The sequence below is a fragment of the Gadus morhua genome, chromosome 20, assembly GCF_902167405.1.
Source record: "Gadus morhua chromosome 20, gadMor3.0, whole genome shotgun sequence".
In the NCBI taxonomy this organism is placed as follows: domain Eukaryota; kingdom Metazoa; phylum Chordata; class Actinopteri; order Gadiformes; family Gadidae; genus Gadus; species Gadus morhua.
This window is the reverse complement of record NC_044067.1, coordinates 8,659,661-8,684,704: the sequence shown is the minus strand read 5'-3', so window position 1 is coordinate 8,684,704 and position 25,044 is coordinate 8,659,661. Positions and strand designations below refer to the sequence as shown.

The 25,044-nt window shown below is 46.1% G+C and overlaps 1 protein-coding gene across 1 annotated transcript; it reads right to left on the bottom strand.

The window, feature by feature from the left end:
• Positions 1–16: 16 nt before the first annotated feature.
• LOC115533422 (cytoplasmic protein NCK2) lies at positions 17–24,272 on the bottom strand. The gene is made up of 4 exons (XM_030343957.1): positions 24,022–24,272; positions 10,718–10,966; positions 3,805–4,700; positions 17–1,802 (listed from the first exon to the last, which is right to left on the bottom strand). Exons 2-4 carry the CDS (start codon positions 10,941–10,943, stop codon positions 1,608–1,610), a joined length of 1,317 nt encoding a protein of 438 aa, XP_030199817.1. The 5' UTR covers positions 10,944–10,966; positions 24,022–24,272; the 3' UTR covers positions 17–1,607.
• Positions 24,273–25,044: the final 772 nt, after the last annotated feature.

The following is a 25,044-nucleotide window of genomic DNA, read 5'->3' as shown; positions in this document are numbered from 1 at the left end:
GAAAATGGGCCAATGGTTTTGTAGCAAATTTGTTTTTAGTAAAAAAAGAAGAAGCATATCAAGTCCATCACATTGGTTGGAGAACACACTTGCTGGATCAAATCTATTCACACCTCATCTCATTTTTGTATATTATGTACATAATACAGTAGAATCAACTTGTGTATGACAAATGTTCGAACAATAATCAGATATATGCATCTTCTAAAATAACAAAAAAACTTCCAGAATCAACAATCCCATTGGTTGGCTGAACTAGTGCACAAAGACTGAACACAGAGACTCACAATTGGTTAACACTAACTTCCTCCAACCAATACGGAGGAATACTCTTTTAAAAAGTAGTCAATCACACATAATTTTGTATTGTGTATATTTAGTGACATCCTTAATTTTGATGGATTGGTTGAATCAATATAGAAAGGATTTGCACATGAAACACGGAAAGTGAATGAAGTTGATTGCTAGTCAGTGACGCAGTCATTCTCTGTAATTCCTAAACATTAATTCTCCCTCAAGAAAAGATGGGACTCCAGCAATGGCCAGAACAATCTTCCCATTTTCAATAAATACTTAAATCAGAGGTAATGTTTCATAACCGCATTCATTCCAGGAAGACGATGTCGGGGTTATGCAGGTTTATAGACTTATCATTGCAAAAATACACTACGTTCTTTAAACATGAGTTTAGTCAAAAAAGATATTCTCTCGATTTAGTATCTTTGTAGATATACAGCTATTAGATGTGTGTGAGGACAAAGATCACCTCTTGTTCGTAAGATTCCTCTACTGAACGGAGAGTTTGAATGGCTGTTGTACTTAGCTCCACGTGTTCAAGAGACCTGGTGTGTGGTGGCGTAAACCGTTTCCAAGAACCCAACAAGAGGCAGGAATGTGGACGGGAAGGAAAAAGTGACAAAATTACAGATTGTGGTCACTGGTGGGTAGTCGTTATTGTGTAAAAAAAGAAAAGAAAAAGAAAATCAATAAAGGAGCAATTTTAAATGGCTTATGAAAAATCAAAAAAACTAGTGCTCAAATGAAATCAATGAAAACTAAAAGTTTAAAATAATTGAACAACATTAGAAAGGTAACATGGTGTCTTGTAATTTATGGACCTGCATCTCTTTCTGCCTTCCTATTCATTCATAAAGGAACATAATGTGATGCGGTCAAGTATTCATGTTTCAAAAGTAAATAAAAAGAAAGATTCATCCCTTGGACTTGACTTAAATCTCAAAGTAAGGCCTCAGACATTTTGCTAGCAGCTGATGTGGTCGGTGGCAACATTGGGGTGGTACTACAGCAAGGGATAATCCCTTTCATCACCACCAGAGGGCAACATTTACAAAGCGCAACAGGCTAGGGACGCAGCATAGAGACCCTCCCTGAACGGAATAGAAGACCATAAGCATTAAGACCATTCAACTGAGTTGGTAAAAAAAAAAAGAAAAGTGATTTCGGGAAAGAAAGCTGAAGTTAAGACGCTTTAGAAGTTGAATTGGTAAACAGAAGTGGTGCGTTAATTTTTTGAGCCTTACGATCATTTTCCAGTGTTTGTTAGGTTGTGGTCGACGCGCGTGTGTACGTGTGAATGTGTGTGTGCGTCACGGCAGTGCTTTGACAAGGAACAGCTTGTCTCCGTATTCGCTGGTGAAGATGGGGGCTTTCTTGTAGTGCTCCACCAGCTCGTCCATGGAGCCGAACCTGCGCTGGCCGATGCAGTAGCCTCCGTCCGTCAGCAGCACCTTGAAGTGCTTGTTCTTCTCCCTGGCCTTCAGGGACACCGAGAAGTCACTGGGCTGAAAGACACACACACACACACACACACACACACACACACACACACACACACACACACACACACACACACACACACACACACACACACACACACACACACACACACACACACACACACACACACACACGATGGTGTACAGATATAGCAGCTGTGGAAACAAACAAGTAATAATAATAACAATAATAATAATTAGAGCTGTCAGTTAAACGCGTTATTAACGGCGTTAACGCAAACCAAATTTAACGGCGTTAAATTTTTTATCGCGCGATTAACGCAATTACTTTATAAAAAAAAAAAAAAAAAAAATTTTTTTTTTTTTCCTTTGGCTCAAAACAAAGAAGCAGTAGCCTGACTGCTATGTTCAAATGACATTTGTTCAAAGCAGTCGTTTAATTGCACTATAGGCTCTTTTTTTGTATCGTCCTGTTTTGATCAGTGTATATGCCAATGTTGTTATCAATAAAAAATCATTTGCACAAGGCAAGCCGATGCACTTCACCATGTTGATAAGAGAATTAAAATGAGAAGAATTATGGGACAAAAAAATCAAGGGATATTTAGCATAGAAAAATAATTTGCGATTAATCGCGATTAATTAGAGTTAACCATGACATTAATGCGATTAATCACGATTAAATATTTTAATCGCTTGACAGCTCTAATAATAATATTAATAATAATGAGGATTATTATTATTCTTATAAATAACATTACATGCATTACTGGTCTTGTTATAGCTTCTATGGCTGTTATACGGATTGACTCTTAGTTTCACTGCTTTTCTCGTCCTTTGAAAATGCTTGTTTTTAGTGACGGGCTCAGACAATAATGTTGCCATAAGTGTATGGCAACATTTTGGAACAGATCCCTACAGAGACACAAAACCTTTTTCTTAACCATCACTTGATCCGGTCTGTCTGTTATCGAAGTCTCTCACTCTGAAACAAGGTGAGTTGTTGCAGGAAGAGAACGTTGGAAACGTGAATGAGAGCGGGAGAGTTGTGTGTTGGAATTGTTGTGTTGGACAACAGAAAGCCCAGCTCAGTGTCATCTCAAGCATTTCTGTGTAGGGAGGGTTGAGATGGTGATGATAAAACAGACATTTCCTGGAACAATCCTACCCTGGAGAGATTCAGAATGAAACTTCTCGTTGAGCAAAACCCGATTTGACACAATCACAAACAAAGCTGATCAGGCGAAGGTAAAGAAAATAGCTGTATGTCTCTAGGGAACCTATCATGTTGTCAGACACTTAGAACAACAATCTGGGGAAGTCAGTGGCGCAAACAAGCCTGCTCTAGATGAAGAACATTGACGGGCACACTATGGCCCCATACAGTTAACTTGCAGCCCATATATATATATTCCATTCCAATGGCTGAAGCTCTCTCGCTCAATACTTTACCACCTAAAAAAATAAAGGGTTGTCCGCATTAGTCACTAAGACCCAAAAAGATTGGAAAATAAAGCCTAGGAACAAGACTTCATCAGAGGGCGCATGTTTTATTTGCTCTGGGGTATGAGTCTGGCCCCCCCTGACCCGGGTAATCTGGGGCGCGGGGGATATGAGAGGAGCGCCCGACATGGCTGCCATGTCGGGCTCTAATTCATGTGATTGCTCTGATTGGTTGAATGTCTATCCAATAGCGTCGGATCCCGTTGATAGAGCTCCTTAAAATTCAGGGAGAATCAGAAAGAATTGGGTCCAGGTGGAAAAATCCCGAAGGTATTGTTTAGATAGTAGGTTTAAACCCACAAACCTTTGACCGAGTCTATTTAGTACAAACCAATTTGTATCGGAAAATATTTGTACCAGCAGGTGGCAGTATATTCCTCCATTTAAAAACCGGACATGCATAAGAACGAATATTACGCAACATCCAATATTGATGACCATTTCCCCATAAGCCACAGTTTCTTCAACTCCATTGGACATTTATTACAGCCCTTTATATCCTTCCTTCAGAAGGGGTCGTCCACCATAGTGTTCAGTCACTCACCGACGACTCGCTGTCCCGAATCAGGAAGTCCCCCTCCTCCGCCCGCTCGTTCAGGATGGCCTCCGCCTGGTGGCGCGTGACGTCGCCGTAGTACCAGTCCCTCCCGCCAAACTTCCCCGTGCGCACGGGGCCCAGGGGCCGCTCCGCCCGCTTCTGGGGCGTGCCGGGGGCCGACGAGGCGGGGGCCGGGCCGGGCCCCTCGGTCAGCGGGGCCACATAGTTCCGGGGCACCAGCCCCACCTGGCCGAGCGCGTTCCTGCAGCGCCACCACTCGGGGTCGTCCTCGGGCTTCTCCACCACCTCCATCACCTCGCCCTTCTCAAAGTTCAGCTCCTCCTCCGTCACCGAGTTGAAGGGGTACAGAGTCTTGACCCGGGGGAGGGCCCCCCCGCCGCCGCCGCCGGCACGCCCGTTCGGGAGCCCCCGCTCCGGGGAGTCGGCGTAATGTCTGGTCGAGGGGTCTCCTCCACCTCCACCTCCACCACCACCACCACCACCACCTCCTCCTCCTCCTCCACCTCCGGCCTCCTCATCCTCCTCCTCCTGCACGTAGTTGGAGGGGAACCAGCCCACGCGGCCCCCGTAGCTGCCGCGCCACCAGCCGTCGCTGCACTTCTCCATCACCACTACCCGGGAGCCCTTGAGCAGGCTGAGCTCGTCCTCCCGCTCCGCAGAGTAGGTGAACTTCACCACGGCCGGGAGGTGGAGGTCGTAGATCCTCTCCGATCCACCTCCGCCTCCTCCTCCTCCTCCTCCTCTGCCTCCGTCTCCATTGCCTCCGCCGCCGCCGCCGCCACCGCCGCCGGCGCTCCGGCCGTTGGTCGGGGGCTCCGAGTCGTAGCCCGCCGGGGGGGAGGCGTCGCGGGCGCTGGTCTTCCTCTTGGTTCGGCTCAGGCCTGAGGCGGGAAAGGGAAGCAGGAGATTAGAGTAAACACGCCGATACGGAAACAGATTGTTGAATCGTTATCCTTTCCCTTTGCTCGTCTGTTCCCCATTTTGGAAGAGCTGGAGGAGGAACTAAAATCAAGTAGGGTGGGGCTACACAGAAAAATGCATCATCACGATAATTACGGGCGATTAAAAGATTTTGATAAATATCATGAATCATGATTCGTAACAGTAACTAAGGGACATTAAATTGAACTAAATTAAAGCATGGTATCTGACTTTAACGAATGGATATTTCTCTATGACGTTTCAAACCTCATAATTCACCATATCTTTTCATTGGGATTTCTGTTCAGATTTATATTCATAATAAGTTGACATCTCCATTTAAAGACGACTAAATACCATTTAAAAGACAATCAACGATAATATTGAGTCATTTCCCATCCCTGCCATCAAGAGACCATCTCTAATCCAACACATGTCACTCTTTTCATTATATGTTCGAGCAGTGAACCTGCAGGCCGACCTTAGACCCTTTTCACACGTACAACTCTACAGAGATCTGTCAGAAACGTGGACTGCTCCCAGAGTGGCTGAGAACAAGAACAGTAGGAGATTTTTTCTCCAGTTTACTAAGGGCAGTGATGTTGATAGGTTTTCAATGTAGTGAGTCCCCGGGACCCACAGGTGGCGAGTTGGGTGGGTCCCTGAGAAATTCAATGGGTCCCGAGTCGATTCCCCAGTTTAAAAAATGTGTTTCTTTTTTTATTATTATTCTATTTCTTAAATTAAATTAATAGTGTTAAACTCCTTGATGGTGGTATGATATGGTTAGAGCTGGAGTACTCAACCGTTCATGTTTAACACTAGAAACGCCGGGCCATTTTTACTTACTCCTAGCGCCGCAAGAGGGGTCAAATGACCCCTAAGTCATTTTAATGAGGCTGTGCATTTGCACATAATGATCACTAGGTGGCGCCAATGAGCTATTACCGCGCGAGCGCCACATTTGTGTGTGTGTGTGTGTGTGTGTGTGTGTGTGTGTGTGTGTGTGTGTGTGTGTGTGTGTGTGTGTGTGTGTGTGTGTGTGTGTCACAAGCCTAGTCCTCACGATTTTGTCATAAATGTACATATATTCAATCAGAAGGATTGCAAAAAAATCCTGTTTGATTTGCTCATTCGACACGAATGAGCACAGCATCGAGCAGTGGAAACGTGGGTTTATTTACTATGAAGTTCGTATTTTTAATTGTTGAAATGAAATCAGCGGTGACGAGCTATTTGTTTTGGTAGCGGCTAAATTAGCATGTCGCGATACTTTGTACAGGGGATCACGTCTGCGCCAAGTAGATGCGCAGTGGGTTGAAACAGCGCTTGTCCGATCTGCTCACAAGAAGGTTTCTTTGGCCAGTTACTGTGATTAAACACGAGTTGTTTAATGTTCACAATGTATCGTTTTTCATGGGGAAAATGAGATGCGTCCCCGGGACGCATGGATAGTGAGTTTAGTGCGTCCTTTCAGATTTTAATGCGTCAGGGACGCAGGACGCGTACCTAGCAACATCACTGTAAGGGTCAATAAGGAAGTGGAGTGTCGCATGTGTCGACACACTTGAAGCATAACATTTCATGGAAAGGGTTGGGCGTATACTAAAGTTTAGACCAACCTATTTGTGCATTCCTGGGGGGAGAAAAAAAATTACTGCCTCAACCGTACAGGTGAACCTTGAAACTTTGAGAGTTGGTAAGGCTTGTATCAACAAAGACACACACACACACACACACACACACACACACACACACACACACACACACACACACACACACACACACACACACACACACACACACACACACACACACACACACGGCATTCCTGACACCTTAGGTCAAGAGAAGGCAGGATGGTGTTTCGTGTATACTTGTTATGCTATCTACAAACTCTCTACCTGTGAAGCCAGGGGCTGATCAGAGCCAGTGGAAGGGGAGGGGGGGGGAGTGTCGACTGCAGAGCTAAAGTGGAGCAGGCAGCCAGCCGGCCTCCATATTGACAGACAGCTTCCCCGATCAAAAGCATCCACTCCTCCTGCCTCTCTGAGTTGTACAGACCAGAGGCTCAGGGGGAGCTTCTTAAGAAGGGGCGGGAAGGGGCTCTAATGGTGCGGAGGCCATGGCCGAGTTCTGGAGCTCACTGAACCGCAACACGGTGATGCTAGTCTCCTCCTGAGCAGTGGAAGGTAGCATCACCATGGAAGGTTATGTACCGTGAAGATTGTGGATTGTTGCGGTTGTAGACTCATCAACCACAATGAAATTTGGCCTAACCTAACTTTGCCTTTGTTTTCTTTTACGCATCTATTTTTTTTTTTTTGTATGACAATGTTTATGTGAAGCACTTCTGCCTTGTGTATGAAAAGTGCTACATACATAAAGTTGCCTTGCCTAACCTCATGTTTAAAGAAATGTACATTCTATCCCTTCACTTAGTGCCTTTACAGGGGTTAGCTTACTTAATTATGGTACGCCAAAGCTCTCCTCTTGTCCGACGATAGCCTTCCACTGTAGAGGTGTACCTCTACCAAATGTGTTTGGTTTGTATGTTATACTGCTGCACAGGATACCGATTTTTTAACAATGTCAAAACACCCACACTCAACCCTTTTTAAAATCATACGCATCGGTCCAGGTGTAAAACTATGATTCACTCTGAAACTTCCCCCGTACTTGCGGCGCATGTTATTAAAAGCCTGGGATGAACAACCTGGCTACTACCACGGTGCTGACACCATTGTTCCCCGATGGTAATTTCCGTGTTCGCTCCGGCGCTCGCAGACCAGGTATTTTTTTTAGGTTGCGCATTAGCATACAACATATGCTAGCAGGCGAGAGCGCTGATGTCAGGTCGTTTCCAGATTGGCTCATTTTCCCCGACAGCCAGCGGCCCAGTTTACTCCCGAGGACACGCCGGGAAAATGCCACAGAAATGTCAGGTCGGAATAAAACAACTTAGAGAAGTGTTTGGAAGAAAGTTGGGTGATGGGTTCAACCAGAGTAGCGGCAAACTTGTGAGCCAGCCAGGAAATGAGGGGCGGAGAGAGAGAGAGAGAGAGAGAAAGAGAAAGAGAAAGAGAAAGAGAGAGAGAGAGAGAGAGAGAGTGAGAGATGTGAAGGAGTCCCCTGGCAGAGGGTTCTGGTACTGGAGGAGAAGACCAGAAGCATCAATAGCAGCCCGGGGGGGGGGAAGAGGAGAATACGGAGCAGCTCACACACCTAGTCAGATATGGTTAGCTCTGATGGCGTCACACTAGCGGCCAGCAGCAGATGCTGTGAGCATGATTCTGGCCGTGCAGGTGGTGTGGTGGGAGGTGGTAGTATAGGCTTGGAGGGGAGGGGGTTCAGGTAAAAAGGCCATCTTGCAGGTTTGAGGATATAATAATTGTTGGTTATTTATGGGTAATAAGGTGGAACAAAAAACAGCCCCAAGAACCCCCGTTCGGACTCATTAGCTGCAGAGCAGGGACACACACGGATGAACAAGAAGCAATGGTGCACGCACACACACACACACACACACACACACACACACACACACACACACACACACACACACACACACACTTTCTTCCCTAACTCATTTCCACTTCAAGGCCCAGGCCTGCTGGCACGGGGAGCGGTGTCCTCTCTTCTCGGTTCTCCTCCCGCGCATTCACTCTCCCCAACCTTCACCCAACCTCCGAGCGGCTGTGTGGACAGAGGATCCCGCTTTTGTAAGTGTTTTAATCAGAACGTGCCCTGGGGGATCCCGAGCCCAGCAGGAGGAACTACAGAGGAGCAGAACACCGTGACATCCCTGCAGAACGCAAACGAGCATAGGAAGCAAAAGCGATACTGGGCTGAATGATTCTCTACACATAGGATACAACCAGACACACAGCCGCTTGTGTCTCTCTTTCTGTGTCAGGCGCTTGTGTGTGTCTCTCTCTCTCTCTGTGTCTTTCTTTTAAGAGAGACACCAAATCCCCTGCCAAAAATATCACATTATCATTCTCCTCAGTGGCTGTAACCAAGTGAATGTCCTGATGGTTCTAAAGGTGTGTTTTTCATTCTATGTCAGTTGGTACGCAGTACTACACACTGTTCCCCCAAGTGCTCCACACACCAGTGTATTCTCAGAGAGGCGTGATGTAGGAGCCCTCGAGAGTAGCCAAGAGGAAACCTGCCAGAGAGAGAGAGAGTGAGAGAGGCTTCAAGAGGCTCAGCAAATGGGCTTTCTGTGCTCGGTCGGTTATCGATTTTCTGAGCTCCCACAAAAAACCCTGGAAACACACCAGCGTGCCCACCCTGAACAAACTGACGCTCAAGCGGTGTGGAGAAACGGCTGAAAAGAGTCGTAAAATGGCCGTTAATTCCTCATGAATCACCGGAAAGCCGAAATGGCTCATTATCTTAAGACTCTCTCTAATTACATAAGGGACAGAGCGAGGGAAGAGACTCACTGCTGCTGCTGAACCTCCATCGAACCAGGAGCCAATCGGATCCTGGCTTCGCAGGTGTTAACGAGTTACATTAGCCTATGACCTCACACTTTGGCAGTTACCTCATCGGTGGAATATGCTCGTCCCATTGGCTGCATGGGCTTCCTTTTTATCAGCACAGAGGAAGAAAAAAAATGACTCATCGGTAGAGGGACGGTTTGATCCAGATTAAAGTGGAACGCTGCCACCGTGTTCACGTCGATATGTCACAGGGCTGGGGGGGGGGGAGGGGAAGGCAAATACATCATTCCAGCGCATTCCAGCCATTAGTGCTGCAGATTCCTGCGGTGATCAATGTGCAAACGACGGGGGGGGGAGATGGAGGGAGGGGAGATAGGGGGTGAGGCGAGGGTGACGTAAGATGTCCCGGGGACAGTTGGACAGAGGCAGACACCACCGTGTTGGCCCACATAGTCTGATGGGCTTGACTCCCCCACGGGTGAGATAAATGAGTGTGTCACTCTCCATCAACCCTGATCGATCCGTCTCTCTCCCTCTCTCTACAACTCTCCATCATTGGCCATCTCTCATTCCCTCACTCCTCGTCTCCCCTCTCCCTCTCCATCTCCCTCTCCGGCTCCACATCAACCCCTCTCTGTCGCCCTCTCGGCTCATCAGCCGTGATCACCCCAGTGGATCTAGAAGGCTGCATCACAACATGCATATGCCGCACGTCGCTCTGAGGCAGTGTCAGCGCATGAGGTGACAGATTAAACTGCATACGGATGTCCCCGAGGGGGGGGAGGGGGGGGGCGCTGTGGCAGCTAGGATTAGGAGGGAATCAGTCTCACACCCACTACAAGGGAGCCACAGCTCCCGGGTCCAAATGTTTATGCAATGTTTATGCGTGTGCGCTGCACAAACGGCTTTGGATGTGTTGCACTTTCAAAGGGGTGCGAGTACGCACTCACCCGGGCTCGTCTCATTTGGAGCTCAACCAGCCGTGGCGCAACCGACGGTAAGCGCGTTGCCTTCGGTTTGATCCCAGCCTCGTTAATCAAAGGCCCTGGCCCGGGGTCCTAGTGGATTACACCGGGGCTGAACCGGAAGAGTGCAGAGAGGACCACTGTACAATAGAGTTGACACGCAAGAGGGTTATGAGGAGAAATCCACTAGGAAATATATGCAGGTATACATAATAGTCCATAATAATCTCCATATTCTGAGGAATGTAACACGGGAACCTCACATTGGGAGCAAATTAAGCGATGAAGCTGTATATTTTTTCAATCATGTCTATAGTGCTGGGGAGCATTGGAATAAATCATTGATAAATCCTCTGCCTCCCGCTAATAACAGGTAGAGGATACCACTCAACGAAGACAATCAATAACCTCGAATGCTCCTCCCCTGGCCTACGGGACCATTAGACCGGACAGCAGCCGGGCCGTGGAATGGTGCTTTAGTCGACCCCTCTGCTCCTCTCAGAGCGGCGGTCTCTACACCAAGGACCAGACCCCCCCCCCCCCCCCCCCCCCTCCACATACCGAACGTGTCCTTGATGTTCTTCACCAGCGAGGTCTTCTTCAGGCTGTTCTTGCGCTCCACGTAGTTGGAGGGCACGTAGCCCGTCTGGTTGGAGCTGTTGCGCACCCTCCACCAGGTCTTGGAGTCGTCCAGGAGGTGGAGCCGCTCGCTCTTATGGATGTCCAGCTCCTGCTCCTGCTGGGCGGTGTAGTCCCACTTGGCTACAACTATCACCTCCTCCGTCATCTTTCATGGAGTCCCCCCCCCCCCTGCGGAGGCGGAAGGGAAAGATGGAGGTTGAGTCAAAAGGAGTCAGAGGAGTCAGCTGGTGAAATTTGATCAGCGACGAGAAGTAAAAACAACAAAAAAGGAGGCTGGCTCGACAGCACAACCCTCGATAGCAGCGCTCCAACCCCATCGGTCTAATATGCCTCGTAGAGATCCGGGTTAGAGTCCGATATGTGGTCCTACGTTATACATCATTCCCTTTCAACCCACTTTACTGTCTCGCTCCGTTCTCCTGTCACTGAAGGAATGAAAAACCCGTCAAACAGAAATACAAAGATGTTCAAACACAGGATTGGTACTGGTGGTGAAATACCCAAATGATATTCCTTAAGAATGGCTTTGTCCCTTTAAATCCTGCATTGGATCTGGATCTTTTCTTTATGTACTCCATACCAGCATGCAGCCCGACCATATCGGTACCCATTGGGAAACGGCCCAGGTCATCACCGGGCTAGCCGGCTCCGACTGAGGCCTAATCTAATAGTTGGTTTAGGGCACCACTTCAATTACACGTTAAGTGCCCGTGTGCGACGCGGTGTCATTACCCTTAATCGGAGTTAAGCCGTCATCGCGGTGTGAAAAACCCTTATTACCACAGCTAGGGTGCTAAAGCGCTGAAGTGTGCAAGTTTAGCCTGCGCCGAGTTTCAGCTTAATAGCTTCGGTACCACACCACGAAGAGAACCTACCACCGCCGGGGTAGATCCACATTGCATCGGCCTCGATTTCAAATACGAAGACAAACAAGATCGTACGTTTGGTGTGTACAGTGGCCATTAGTTTGGAGTGAAGACAGAGGGATTACATGCTCTAGTTCACTAGGCCTGAGACGAAGGGCTGCACCTTAACCCCCGTGTGTGTGTGTGTGTGTGTGTGTGTGTGTGTGTGTGTGTGTGTGTGTGTGTGTGTGTGTGTGTGTGTGTGTGTGTGTGTGTGTGTGTGTGTGTGTGTGTGTGTGTGTGTGTGTGTACATATTTTCTGAAAGAATCTGCACCACTGATAAAGAGGAACGCAGCGCCCCATCTATGAAGCACGTCAAGCATCCCGGCAGACCAGTCTATGTTTAGAACAGCCAAACATTCATCGATGCTCACTGACAAAACAAAAGGATAAATTCAATTATAAGGACGTGACGAAAACAAGCGTGGAAAATGGGAGTAACTAGCATCTACTCGAGAGCAAGCCAGACATTCAAGCATTTTAGAAATAGCCGCGGTGCAGACAGCTGATGCAGAACCAGCTTTTTCAACCGCAACCATGATCGGGAGCCAGCTGTTGAGCTAAGCTGCAATTTGGACAAATGTCCGACCCGCTCCCTGAATATTTTCCAGCCCTAAAGCATCGCCTTGGCCTAAATTGACAGCTAAATAGACCATACGTCTAATCAGTCTAAACAAGGCTGCAATTACTATAGTCAAGACATGCGCTCTCTGAGACACGCACGTTGGCTCCAGCTTTAGCCGTTTATAAATTATAATAATAATAAAGAACCGAAAACAGAACGTGACCCTAGACTAACCGCCGTGTTCGCTAAGCTTCCTCCCCGCTAGCCAGGAGGGATAAGATTGGGCGGTGTTTTAAGTGAGGGTGTGGGATGGTTTGTTGGAGTTGTCCAGACGGGAACAAACAGAAGCACATATTGACCTTGCCACAGAGGCACATTGAGGCTGCGTGGGGAAGGCAGATTTAAAGTCTCAGTACCGTCCGTTTAAATGTGCTCCTTAATGAGAAGGCAGAGGGCAGATACAGCGGGACCGCAGAGGAGAATGATGACTTATTAGAAGGGTCGCCACACAAATGACTGTGTAGATATATAAAAAAAAAAAAGATCCCATTACCGCCAGAGAGATGGATATCCTGTGTGCAGACTATCTTTCATCAAAAGGCAAATGGGAGCATTCGGGCACACAGGAGAGACGGTTCTTCATAATCCCCAACAGAAGATATTCGATTCCCCTTCCATTAAACCAATGCCACAGATACAAGTCTAGCCAAGGAGAAGGGTGGCCATTATTAAATCAGCTTGTGTCGCAACATTACATTCACATGAAGGCCAAATCCGGTTGATGGCATACTATACACGAGCATCGCATAAATGTCTTCCTTCACATATCCACCATCCCCCAGTGCCAAAAGGAGAAACCTGTCACAGTTTGCATTGTCTAAACACTGCTATGTGCCTCTACTTGCCAACCCTGAAGCTGTCAAACTGGATTTTCTTTACAGGCACAGACGGCAGAGAGGCGCTGATGGAAAGGACGGAGTTGTACAATGGACTAATCAAAGAAGCTGTCCAACTTAATGGTGTCCTTCTTTGCATGCCGGGTCCGTAGACCATCCCCTCCAATTTATTCCATTGAAGTGGAAGGACAAGGCGGGATAACGAGTGGTTTCCTTGTGAATTACACAGGTGGGAAGTATCCAGGTAGCGGGAGCGATAGGAATGAAGTGATTTATGGAGCCCGGTTGAGGAGTGACGTAATGCTGTTAAGTCTTCCGGATGACAGTTGGTATGTGAGCGTGTTGTGGCCTTTCTCTGCCTCTGGGCCAGGAGAGATTCAGTCAAATTCTTTAGGTGAGCTCGGTGTACTCTGAAGGAAGGAGACATCGAGTTTGAATTCTTGGAGAAATAGCTTACACTAGATAAATATGATAGACAAACCCCATAACGTGGCAAAGGCTTTGCACGGATTTGAGCTCAAAATCTGCAACTTTGGATAGGTTCATCCCTGATGGATACCTGACAAAAACTAATTTAAAGTATGAATACACTTTCAGACAATAACTAAACTAACTTTGGTCAGAGGGATCCAAGACCACCCAGAAATTAACCCTGGGTGATCTGGTTTTTCAATGAGTCTTTGATAAATTCGTAACCTTTTATTTTTTCTTCTTTGTTCAAGCATCTCCAAGCTACTGGTCTTCAACTGGCCAACTGACCTGCTTCCTAACCGGTTCCCCATTGTAGATCCTTCTCCCTGTATTGAGCACCATTTTCTGTTTCCTTGACAACGTTTCAAATCATTAGATAGAAGGATGAGGATGCCACTTGGAATCATATCCATCTTCTATGATGGTCACACACAAACACACACACACACACACATACCGTGCCCAGTAATCAATGAAAGCAGCCCACACGGGACATTTATTGGACTAAGAGCACATCACTCCAAATGAATGGATGTCCTTGGGTTTGTCAGTGGGGATTTTTTTTCAATAAAGTTGCATTATTTTTAATTAATTCTAGTCCCTCACTTTGCTTTCACTCCAAATAAGAACTGTTGTGAGTCTGCCTACACCCACACAAACACAGGACAGAAAGGGGTATAGAGGAGAAGGGTCTTGAGAGTTCACGTTCCCCCCTGACCCCTCATTCCTCCACTGAGGATCAAAGGAGGGGAAGAGGACTGACAGACTGCTGAGCATGCGGCTTTGCCAGCACTTCTCAATGGCCCTCCAATGAAGAGGTGGAGCAGGAGGTGGAGGAAAAGTAGGGGGGCCTCAGTGGTTCTATTATCCCGCTGACACAAATGCAAAAAAGGAAATAAAAGGGGATTATATAAAAAAAAAAAAAAGAGAAAGTTATTGTCAAAAGCTTCCCAATGTTTGCCATCTTGTCTGAGACAGAAGACAGATCAGCCATAACAAGAAGAGGAGTTTCCACCCTCCCTTCCCTTCCCACCCCCACCCACTGGCTCGAGTTGTTAGCATTGCTTGCTTCCTACTTACAACTCTGCCGATTTACCCCCTACAAGCTGTAAGTGTTTGAGGCATTTGAATGCATCCTGAATATACAAGAGCTTTAAAGGCGCAGCAGATCCGGGCGCGATGCTTACAACGCAGTCGACCGAGCGGTGTGTGATCGGAGCACTGATGTGGACAGGCCATATGAAGCCCCTTCAGCATCCTGCCGAAGCTTCTCACCCTGCTCTCTCAAAATAAGCAAGCAAGCGTTGGTGGTGAAGAGACAATTGAAGCTCTTCACACACAGGGGAATATTAATAACTACTGGGGAGGCAGCTGCGTTCGAGCCATAGGAAATGCTTGGATAACATATTCGGTTACAGATAAAAACACTGGTGTAATTGGTCACAGGTGGCATCAAAACTGCATGTCTGTGTGTAGATCATGTTCACACACACACACACACACACACACACACACACAGTGTCAGCTCATCTTTGGTGAGGTTGGTGGTCAGCCCCTCCTCTTCAGTTAGTGGCGAGAGAATGGCTACCATGCGTGCGGAAGCTCTCAAAGAGACGCAGGATGAAACAGACCTGGGACTACTTGAGCACTCGGGGAGGTCTCAACCCCCAGCTCCACACTTCAAGAAGACCCTTCATTAAGAATCCCAAATAGTGAGATGGAGTGGGGATGAGTACAGCTATCGACAAACTCCCCTGACCACAGGACTAGAGCCAAGCTCCATTGTACTGTCACGTGTGTGTGCATGTGTGTGTGCGTTTGGATGGACTCACTCGGAACCAAATGGCCCGGTGACTGGCATTTCTGATGCCAGTCAATGGCATCAGTTCCACTTTTTTGCGGTTAAAAGTCTGACATTCTGAAACCGAGGACCCAAAATAAAGCCAAACAGAATATCATTAGAGTCATGAATCATTAGACTTAATCCAGTCTCACAAATCAGACTTTATATGAATAACTAAAGTCTGATGGCAGACTAGCGCAAATCTTTCTGGTTTCTGGTTCAGGCTCTGTGGAGTCTCCCTCCAGTAGTTCTGCTACCACACTGCTGGTTCCCAGATCACCCATAATAACCCAAGCACATTACCATTATACCAGCCCAGCACATTAATATACGATTAGCATGTTACTCAGCACCAAGTCTCATTCAAACAAGGAATGAGGAACATGTGGTATCCTCTTCTTTCTTGAGTCTTTCCTTACCCCCCAGAGTCACTCTTTCAAGGCAATTTCCCACATACCGCTTCCATTTTTTGCCATGAGCTCATTCGTCATTGTTGAACAGTTTCTATGACGACGGGTGGCTCATACTCCACTGTTGAGGTTATCCCTGAAGAATCTGACCTCCATCCTTACTGCTGACCTTAGAATGTTCTTTAGGCTACTCTTTAAATTGTAAATAACTTCCACTATCTACATTCATTCCTCCTTTAAAAGCATTTTGGCTTGGTGATCCATCTATCTGACCTTTGACCCACTATCATGCCCTAATCAACCAGTAAAGGCAGATCAGATTGGTGATAAACAGCTTTACCATTGGTCGTTGGGCAGGCTGACCCACAGTTGAACTTAAGGCAGCAGGCCTCTTGAAACTCTATTGCATTTTATTGCTTTAACCCAGGCCTACCTTTATTTCCTTAGATGTTGTTTTGTGTACCAACAAGAGTGCCAGTGCATGTGACAGAATGGCACCAAACTCTTTCTTGCTGTATTCTCTCATGCCCACAGTTGCTTACACATTTCTGGCCTACTTACTTTTTTTATCCATTTCCACTGCACGCACACACAATCACACACACATTTGTCTTTGGTTTATTAAAGCATAGGAAAACAAAAAACCTTCTTAAAGTCTCTTCCCAGTGTGCATCATGCCTCATTACCATAGCTTTGTTGTTATTTTTACTACCCTTTCTCCTTCCAAAAAAGCGACGCGTGGTGTGAGAATTGCCTCCTCCTTCACCTCCTTGGGTGACATTCTGCTTTCCTGGTCCCATGGCACCACTTCTACGGGTGCTGTTATGTGTAGGACGACAAAGGTACTGAAAACACAGCTTTGCTGCACAGCGATGTTTGTTCACAGCCGCCTGGAGGAGCCAGGGAAAAACTGTGTGTGTGTGTGTGTGTGTGTGTGTGTGTGTGTGTGTGTGTGTGTGTGTGTGTGTGTGTGTGTGTGTGTGTGTGTGTGTGTGTGTGTGTGTGTGTGTGTGTGTGTGTGTGTGTGTTCTAATGCAATGGGAAATCAGGGTCATATCCAGGGCAAAGGAGAGAGCGGGAGAGAGTGAGCGAGAGCAAAAGATGGATAACATTGAGGAACAGCTTGGTGCAGATTACTCTAGAAATGTTGCTCAATAGTACATTAAATTATTTTCAACTTTGACGATTCTCAACAGTTTTAACTATAGTATGTGGCGTGCTATTCAAAGGTTATTGAGATCCCGTAGATATTATTTGGCCCATCCCAGTAAAGAGCTGGAAGAAAAGCAATCAATCAACCTAATTGCCACAACTCTTATAACCAATAATTCGTAATTGCTCAAGACAATGTGAACGAGGGCCTGACAGTATATTGCTATAATCATTCTACAGCCAAAAACCTCAAGCCTCTTCCGGCATCTGTGTTTATCTGCTGCGTCTGACGATCGACCCCACGGGAAGACAGCAGGCAGTTGTATTATTATGCTTTCTATTAATAGACAAACTCGTATGGCTTTTGAAGAAACCCAGAAGTGGGAGCTGAACATGGCAGGAAAAACAAAGGAGGAAACCGGAGGAGGTTGATTACTGGGAAAATGACCCAGTAGACAGAGACGACATAGTCAAATATAGTAGGCCATACTAAGAAAATCAACTTGAGCCTCAGATTCCCTATTTATGTCTAATTCATCTCATCATGGCCCGAAAAGATAAAACAAACCCCTTTGGTCTGTGCAGGCTCCCCACACACACGCACTGCTGCGAAGATAAACCCTGGGGTGAAGTATGAATGAATTCATTATCATTTATAAGATTGGTATGCATGCGTAATGTTTACTGCACGAGTGCGTGCGACTGTGCATGAACAGTAACAAACAGCCAGGGGCATGTTGGTAACTTTCTTCCGTGGCTTATGTTTATCGTAAACAAAAACGCGATGTACACCACCAAGGCAAACAAAAAGGAGACGCCGATGGCGTTCGAAAGCAGCAGCACAACAACACTCGCTCCTGCTGTAATTCGGCCCCCCGTAAAGACCACCAACAGCAGCGGCCAACTATTCCCCTCTCCACTACAGGGAGATGCACCTCGTCTTCTGTGGTGGGGCGCTGCTTGCGTCTCCTCATGCCCTCTACGCTCCTGAATTATTCTCTTTGATCAGCAGCAACCTGGTGGCGGCTGATCCCCACCCCCCCCCCCTCCTACACCCCCCCCAGAGAGCACCGGCTGCTCTGGAGAGCCGGCAGAGGGAACGTGGGGGGCGTGCTCCGCAGGGTTGGCTCTTCAGACCTGTTGGACGTCTCCTGTTTCCCTGCCATCATGTATCACAGCCCAACCCCCATAGATTACATAAGGATTTGAAAATAGCCGTTTCTTTTTTCTGGCCTGCGTGATAAGCAGGAGTCTTCGTCGGAGGGGAGGTTGTGATTTTTTTCGTTTTTGTGACAAACAAACAATAACAACCCCAAAAAGTCGTTGTCATCATCAAAGCGCTAATGCAGTTCGACCATGGCAATGTGTTTGTACGTTGGCGTTTCTAACCGACAATTCAATGTAGAAGGATAGGTGGCGGAGCTGCCATCTGGACTCCCTGCTGCCATTATAATCCGCTGATCAACGTGCCAAACTGACTCCAAACTATAACTTTATGACCGATAGCATGAAACCACACTTTCTGATCGCCGCTTCGCCGCTGTCTGCTACTGTACGTTATTGGACTATGGACTCCCGGCTTGACACGCTGATACACACACCCATGTCCCTACAGGGATTTAATGTGGGTTGCTGTCTCCGTGATTCTGACATGCAGCTGGGTAAATGATGGCACCTCCACAATGCCACACACACACACACACACACACACACACACACACACACACACACACACACACACACACACACACACACACACACACACACACACACACACACACACACACACACACACACACACACACACGAGGGCTGCCAAGTTAAATAGCAGGCATTTGTACTTTGGCCAGGAGCATAAAAATGCTAAATATTTTGACCGGATTCGTGCCATTTCCGTTGCTCTTCGGCGCCAGATATTGCCTCTCATCCTTCCTCCGCCCAAATGTTCCTAAGGCTCAGCTCTGTCCAAGATTTGTTCATCATTCTGGTGGTGCAATGCTATTGTATGCTCTGATAATCAGAGGAAAAATACCATGTGTGGTTTATATTGATTAACATAGATGCAAATGTTTAATGGAAGTGGGCTACAGAACCAAGTCACATAATGGCTTAAAAAAATTCAGTGTTTGAAGGATGCCTTTTAATTTGGGATATAAAAGGTTTGATTTTTAATAAAGCATTTCTACTAAGCATGAAGGTTTCCTGCAGAAAAGGGATTTGTTCATGGTGGATTTTAGAATTGTAGCCCAGATGGTCGGTTTGACTAGACAAACTGCTTCTCAGAGAACCATCACTGATCTCATCTGCTCATCCGAACACAGTCCTTCTCACACGAGACTTCTTCCTTACAAGAAAAATGTGATCCATGATATAGCTCACAGAGATGTTTTTAAAGTCCGACCTATTCAAGTGCTAAAGTTCACAGCCTTCACCACAGGGTGTGTGTGCGAGTCTGTCTCTCTCTCTGTGTCTGTGTCCGTGTCGTCTCGGCTCATTGAGCATTTGACCCCTTGACCTTGTTTATCGCCTTGTGAAAATGAGGTGCGCACGTGCACGGGCAGTGCACACACAAGTTTCAAGAGCAGTCTTGGATTAATTTATAGAGGCTTCAAGGCTTGTCAAGCTTCGAGTACGCTTCCTTGAGTCACACCTGCCATTTTTGTTCACTCACTCTCTGCAGGGCCTGCTCACATAGGCTGTAATTACAGTGCTAAAAATTGTGATTGGAAACAGGTGGCGCAACTGCACTCTGTGACCTCCGGCTGCATCCGCAAATCACCCCATGCTCAGAGGCCTCCTGGCCGAATCCCATCCCAACCGTGTATGCGATCGTCAGGTCATCCGTCTCTCTCGCCAGACGAAAGTAGGACTCAGTAGCACATTACGGTCAAGTCAAAGTCGAGGTCACCGAGGACACCAGCTACTCCTCGTGTAACCCTCAATTAGTTGAGTGAGAGGAACACAGGTCCAATCCCTAGTGGATCCCATAAGCAACGAAAAAGTTGTTATTTTGATCCATCTCAGAAACACTATGTGGATAGAATCAACACCCCCATAATAATGTTTGGTCATTGAAAGCCGCGCATCTCTCTCGGTTGATTGCCCGATTTGTGAACAATAACTAAATTAGGCTATTCGATTCAATCGGTCTTCGCTCATCTTCAACCCTTTGTATCATGTTTTCCATATAAATATAAGGTTGAAGAGGCCAGTTATTAATGGTATAATAAACGTGCCTGTCAATGTTCTGGGCAGCTAGACATGTCTGTGTTGTGACAGTCAGGCCAAAGGGGAAATGGTCCGGTTAATTCATCCATTATAGCATGAAGGGTCAACCTGAAGCACATGCCAAGACAACACTGTAACAACAATAAATAAACAACCTAAATCTCTTTGTAATTTGTGGAGGACGTAGCATATATTTTAGCACTAACAATTTCTGCTACTTAGGAGTGAACTCCTAAACAAAAAGGGTCAAAGAATAAACAACATCTAGGCTGATGGTGCAGTTATGGTTATGTACAATAATTACGATGCAGGGAGAAGATTTTGCTGAGCTGGCCTTTTACAGGCAAGGTGAAGCCTCCTTTAGGATTGAGTGCTGCTAACAATATTCATACTAATTGAGGGATACAGTAAGCTCTTTCTCAACAACACACAGAAGCCTGTGGTCCTCCTGAACTTGTGTCCACAAGTTCATCTCCCCCTCGGAGAAGGTATTGGGTTTCCTCCCGAGGCCCATCTCACTTCAGAGCCCAACGTGCCGATATCCTTCTGTGTAACCTGAACCCAGGGCTGGCATACCCACTTAGAGCTGGTAACAGACAGCCAATGACCCCTAATTACTATTTAATGGGCACTTTCAGATGGGTCTCCGGGTGTGTTTATGAATTATTGGAGGTTCTTTGTTTTCCGCGACATTGTGTTTGTTAAGTGTGTAACTATGGGCGTTGCGCCCCAGAGTCTTTCCCGACAAACCAATTGTTCAGATCTACTGAAGCTTTCCAAGATGAATTCTCTTTGGGCCTTATAAATCCACTCCTTCAACCTTCTTGCTCTCGCAATCCACCCATTTCCCACGCATGCATTGCCCCGGTCAGCCTTCCTATGTGGTGGGGGTGGAGGGGCTCTGTCCACTGTGGCCAAGCTTTGGTGGGAAAGACGACACGAGGTAGCTGTACAAGAGTTCAACCAACAAAGCCTCATTGGTTACACCAATGGCCGACATAAACAGGCCCGGCCTTGATAGAAACCCACGTGTTTAAACCATGCCCAATAACTCGCATCAGGGGCCATATGCATAGAAATCTGCGTATAGGGTCCGCGCCAATGAATGATCATGATCAAGTTGTAAATCTGTGAACGTAGAGATTTTGGAACATTGCTTAGCACAACGGCACAGGGTTTTCTGTCTCAGGACATTGAATTGTCCTGAGAGTGTGCGCAAGTGAACGAGTCCACCCCCATCCACTCCAATCATTTACCAAACATGGTTCTAGGGACGCCAATTATTACCTGGAATCTCGATTAACTCATTGCTCATTTAGGATCATACGTGTTTGTTCCATTCATTTTAAATACCAAGGGAAACTAAAATAATCTGCAGAGGCGGCGAAAAAGTTACTTTCCGGGAATAACATTTTGCCACTGCAAATCGAGCTTTAATGATGGCCTGTTCGACTGCAATGTAGGGTAAACAAATGTAGGGCTAAGGCTGGCGGATTGAATCAAACATGCCTTTCTAATAATGTATTTTTATGTTCCCTCTCTCTTCCTTTCGCTCACGGTGTTGCCATGTCACACTACCTTCCTACACTGAATATTAGTTTCGTATAGGGTGCTTAGAAATACGCGTAGTCTCAAATGCTTGTCCACACATCTGGAATTCTGTGTGGAAAGCCGAAAGCGCATGTCTCATGGGGCATCTCTCTGTGCAGCACGGTTTCTTCATCTGGCCCCTGATGTTGAAATGGGGTACCTTATATGCCTGGTTCAAAAGGACAATAGGACAATAGTGGAGCGGAGGCTTTGTCAGTGTATAGTGTGGAGTGTATGTAGAGAAGAGATGAAACACACACTGAGACATCTCAGCGTCCCTGGTGTTGTTTTCCATCTCGGCATCCCAGAGTAGGATTAGGCCTGGTGCCCACTGGTGACGCAGGGCCAGTAGACCTAACAGACTGTCGGTTCAGTCGCCTGTCATGAAGTGAGAACATGAAGACTGAACACAGGGTGGGGGATAGCTATATTTATATAATTGAGTGAGTGAGTGGCTGAGGGACGGAGTGACTTTGTAGTGCAATTGAACGCGGGACAGGAGCCCTGAATGTGTTGTGTATTTGCTTAACCACGAGTCTGGCTGAACGCAAATAGGAATATGACAACAATAGGAATGGAGAGACGGATACTTGTTTCACATACTACAGGGCTGTCTGAATAGGTTGTGATTAAGCGTAAATTGAAATCCTTCTTCGTCCCCAGAAGAGCAAATCCTCTTTTGAACCCACTCTTCCGGGGTCAGAGGTTCCTTCTGGTGGGAATTACTACAGGCCCAGTCAAACGAGTGCCATGGCCCAGTTTATGATGATAAGAGAGATATAATTACAATTACAATGGGATGGCCTGCATCGCCATTCATAACCCATGTCTCCCCCAACTGTCCCTCTGTGTCTGGTTTCTTACGAGTTCATGATTCACATTCAGAAAGACACGCCTGCAGGTGGGAAGTATAGGCCTACTAGCACGAGGAATACTTCGAGCTGGAACATCTACCTTCCTAACCAACAACACACCTCAACTGAAATAATATTTGATTAGGTATTTTGACACATACAAAATGTGTCGATTTGCATAGCGGTATAGTAGGATACAGTAAAACTAAATGTCCCTATTCATTAATAATTCACAAAACGTGACCCCTTTAATTCATTATTGGGCTACATTCAATGTTTCAAGTAGGCTACATTGCTACCAACACTGTTCAGACCCGAAAAAAATAAGAAAAATGAAGGCCTATACTGACAACAACAACAGAGCTTTTCACCTTGCATTAGGTCTATATGTTCATGTATCCATACGAGAGTGAACTGAACTAGACTCCGAACCCAACTTCGACCTCATTTCCCTATAACCAAGAAAAGTGTTACATAAGCTCACATTCCACATTGCCTGCTACCTGTCACTGCCAAATGAACCTTGTCCTAAAAACTGATATCAGGGTGATCGTAGCGAAGGGTGCGGCCCCGGAATAGGTGTGGTAGGAAACTCCTACCTGCAACATGGCTCCTACCTGCAACATGCGACGAGCTAACTCAAGCTAACTACATTGTGAATCTTAAAATCCAGAACTTGTTGGCACATTCATAGACTGATCCAATAAACTTTAAATTTTGATCACATTTCTGGGTGACTAGAATACGCCGCCGGCTTGATTGTAGACCTTTCCTAGATTTGTCATTCATATTCAATGTAACGTTTGACATGTATACATTATACAACAATATGCTGTTTGGTGCCTTAAAACATCCGAGATTGGGTTTGGATGTGACCATCGCAATGGTATTAAAGAAGCAATGTCCATGCCACCAACACACACAGCTGAAAAAGGTTGGCAGTGTGGTCTGTTTTCATTTCAATGATCATGAGCGTGCGATTAGTTTGGCCTTTGTTGAAGCGTGATTACAATCGAATTCAGTAGGTACTTGTAAAAGCTCGTACGAGAGTTCCCCAAAATACTTGCAGTTACAGAGCACAATATAGTCTGAAATCGTCAAACAGCCGAGTGGACAAATATAATGAGTAACTATTAAGGTGAGACACGAGAAGCTTCCATGTTGGTCTAACTTTCAAAACTGTTCTTGTAGGGGGAATACAAAGTAAAACCCATAGAAAACATACACAGCAGTAGTAAATGCCCATGAAAAACGAGTTTATACTCCAATGGGAGTTGGAATCTTCGCTCATTTCGTTATCATGCTTACCTTAGTGTTCACTCCAGTGAGAACGGGCAACCCGGGTTAGACACCGACCGCACGCGGAATGGAAATATTTGATCACACCGATAAAGTGTACTCAAACTAAACGAGACTAAAACAAATCCAAATAATATTGCGATCCGCGCTATTCGAGTGTTATGCTGAGGCAAAGGAAGCACCATAGAGCCTAATAGTCTTTGCCTATCCTTTGGCAGGCTGACTGCTCCACAGTCATGCCACTGACGTCACAAGTGCCGGAGCTACTACGGGACCTTCAAAATAAGGGGCCAATCCTGGGACACAGATTTACCGCCCCTTGCCGATATTGAGGGGTATGTGCAATGCAAACATATTTATCCAACACAACTCTAAAATAATTGATATATGTTTCTCTCCAATCCACCCTCCTTCAAGTGACCCGTAACAAAAATACTAAATAATCTGATAAGGCTGTTGTTTTAGTTGTTTTAGATTTCAGTGGATCGTCGTAACAGTCTTGGGAAGTGGGTTGATATTCCAGCTCATAACTGTGGTTCTGTGCTCAGAGTAGGCCTACATAGAAAACACATGCTGTTACCCCTAGATAATGATATTAGAAAACATATCAAATACCATAGTTCTTTGGATGACATATTTCAGATCATTGCAACGATAACAGTGGCTCCACCCTTATGACCAAATGTTTGACCGCCGTAAACAAAGGGATGAGCAAAATGTGTTGACCTATATGTGCAAGACGAGAGAAAAAAATACCTAGATGTTACTTTACTGTTTTAGATTTGAAAATAAATAGACAAACATCATGTCATTCATGCCACAATTCAAACGAGAACATTTTAATTATTCTTTCGCTGTTGACTACCGTACTTAATATAGGCCTATATAATCATTTATATAGGCCCTATTGGTTGAATCCATTCGTTGCCAAACCGGCTTAAACCAATTATTTCAGATTCTCCCATGATAACACTCTTGTGAGAGAGATGGACAGCGATCTCTGCTGGAGTTATTGCAGTATGGCAGAGTGAT

Bases quoted from the DNA above. Each gene is read 5' to 3' on its own strand.
- LOC115533422 (XM_030343957.1), bottom strand. From the start codon at position 10,943: ATGACGGAGGAGGTGATAGTTGTAGCCAAGTGGGACTACACCGCCCAG. The intron at 4,701-10,717 runs GTATGTGGAGGG...TTCCCGCCTCAG, and splicing joins GAACATCAAGGACACGTTCG to GCCTGAGCCGAACCAAGAGG. The intron at 1,803-3,804 runs GTGAGTGACTGA...TGTGTCTTTCAG, and splicing joins TTCGGGACAGCGAGTCGTCG to CCCAGTGACTTCTCGGTGTC.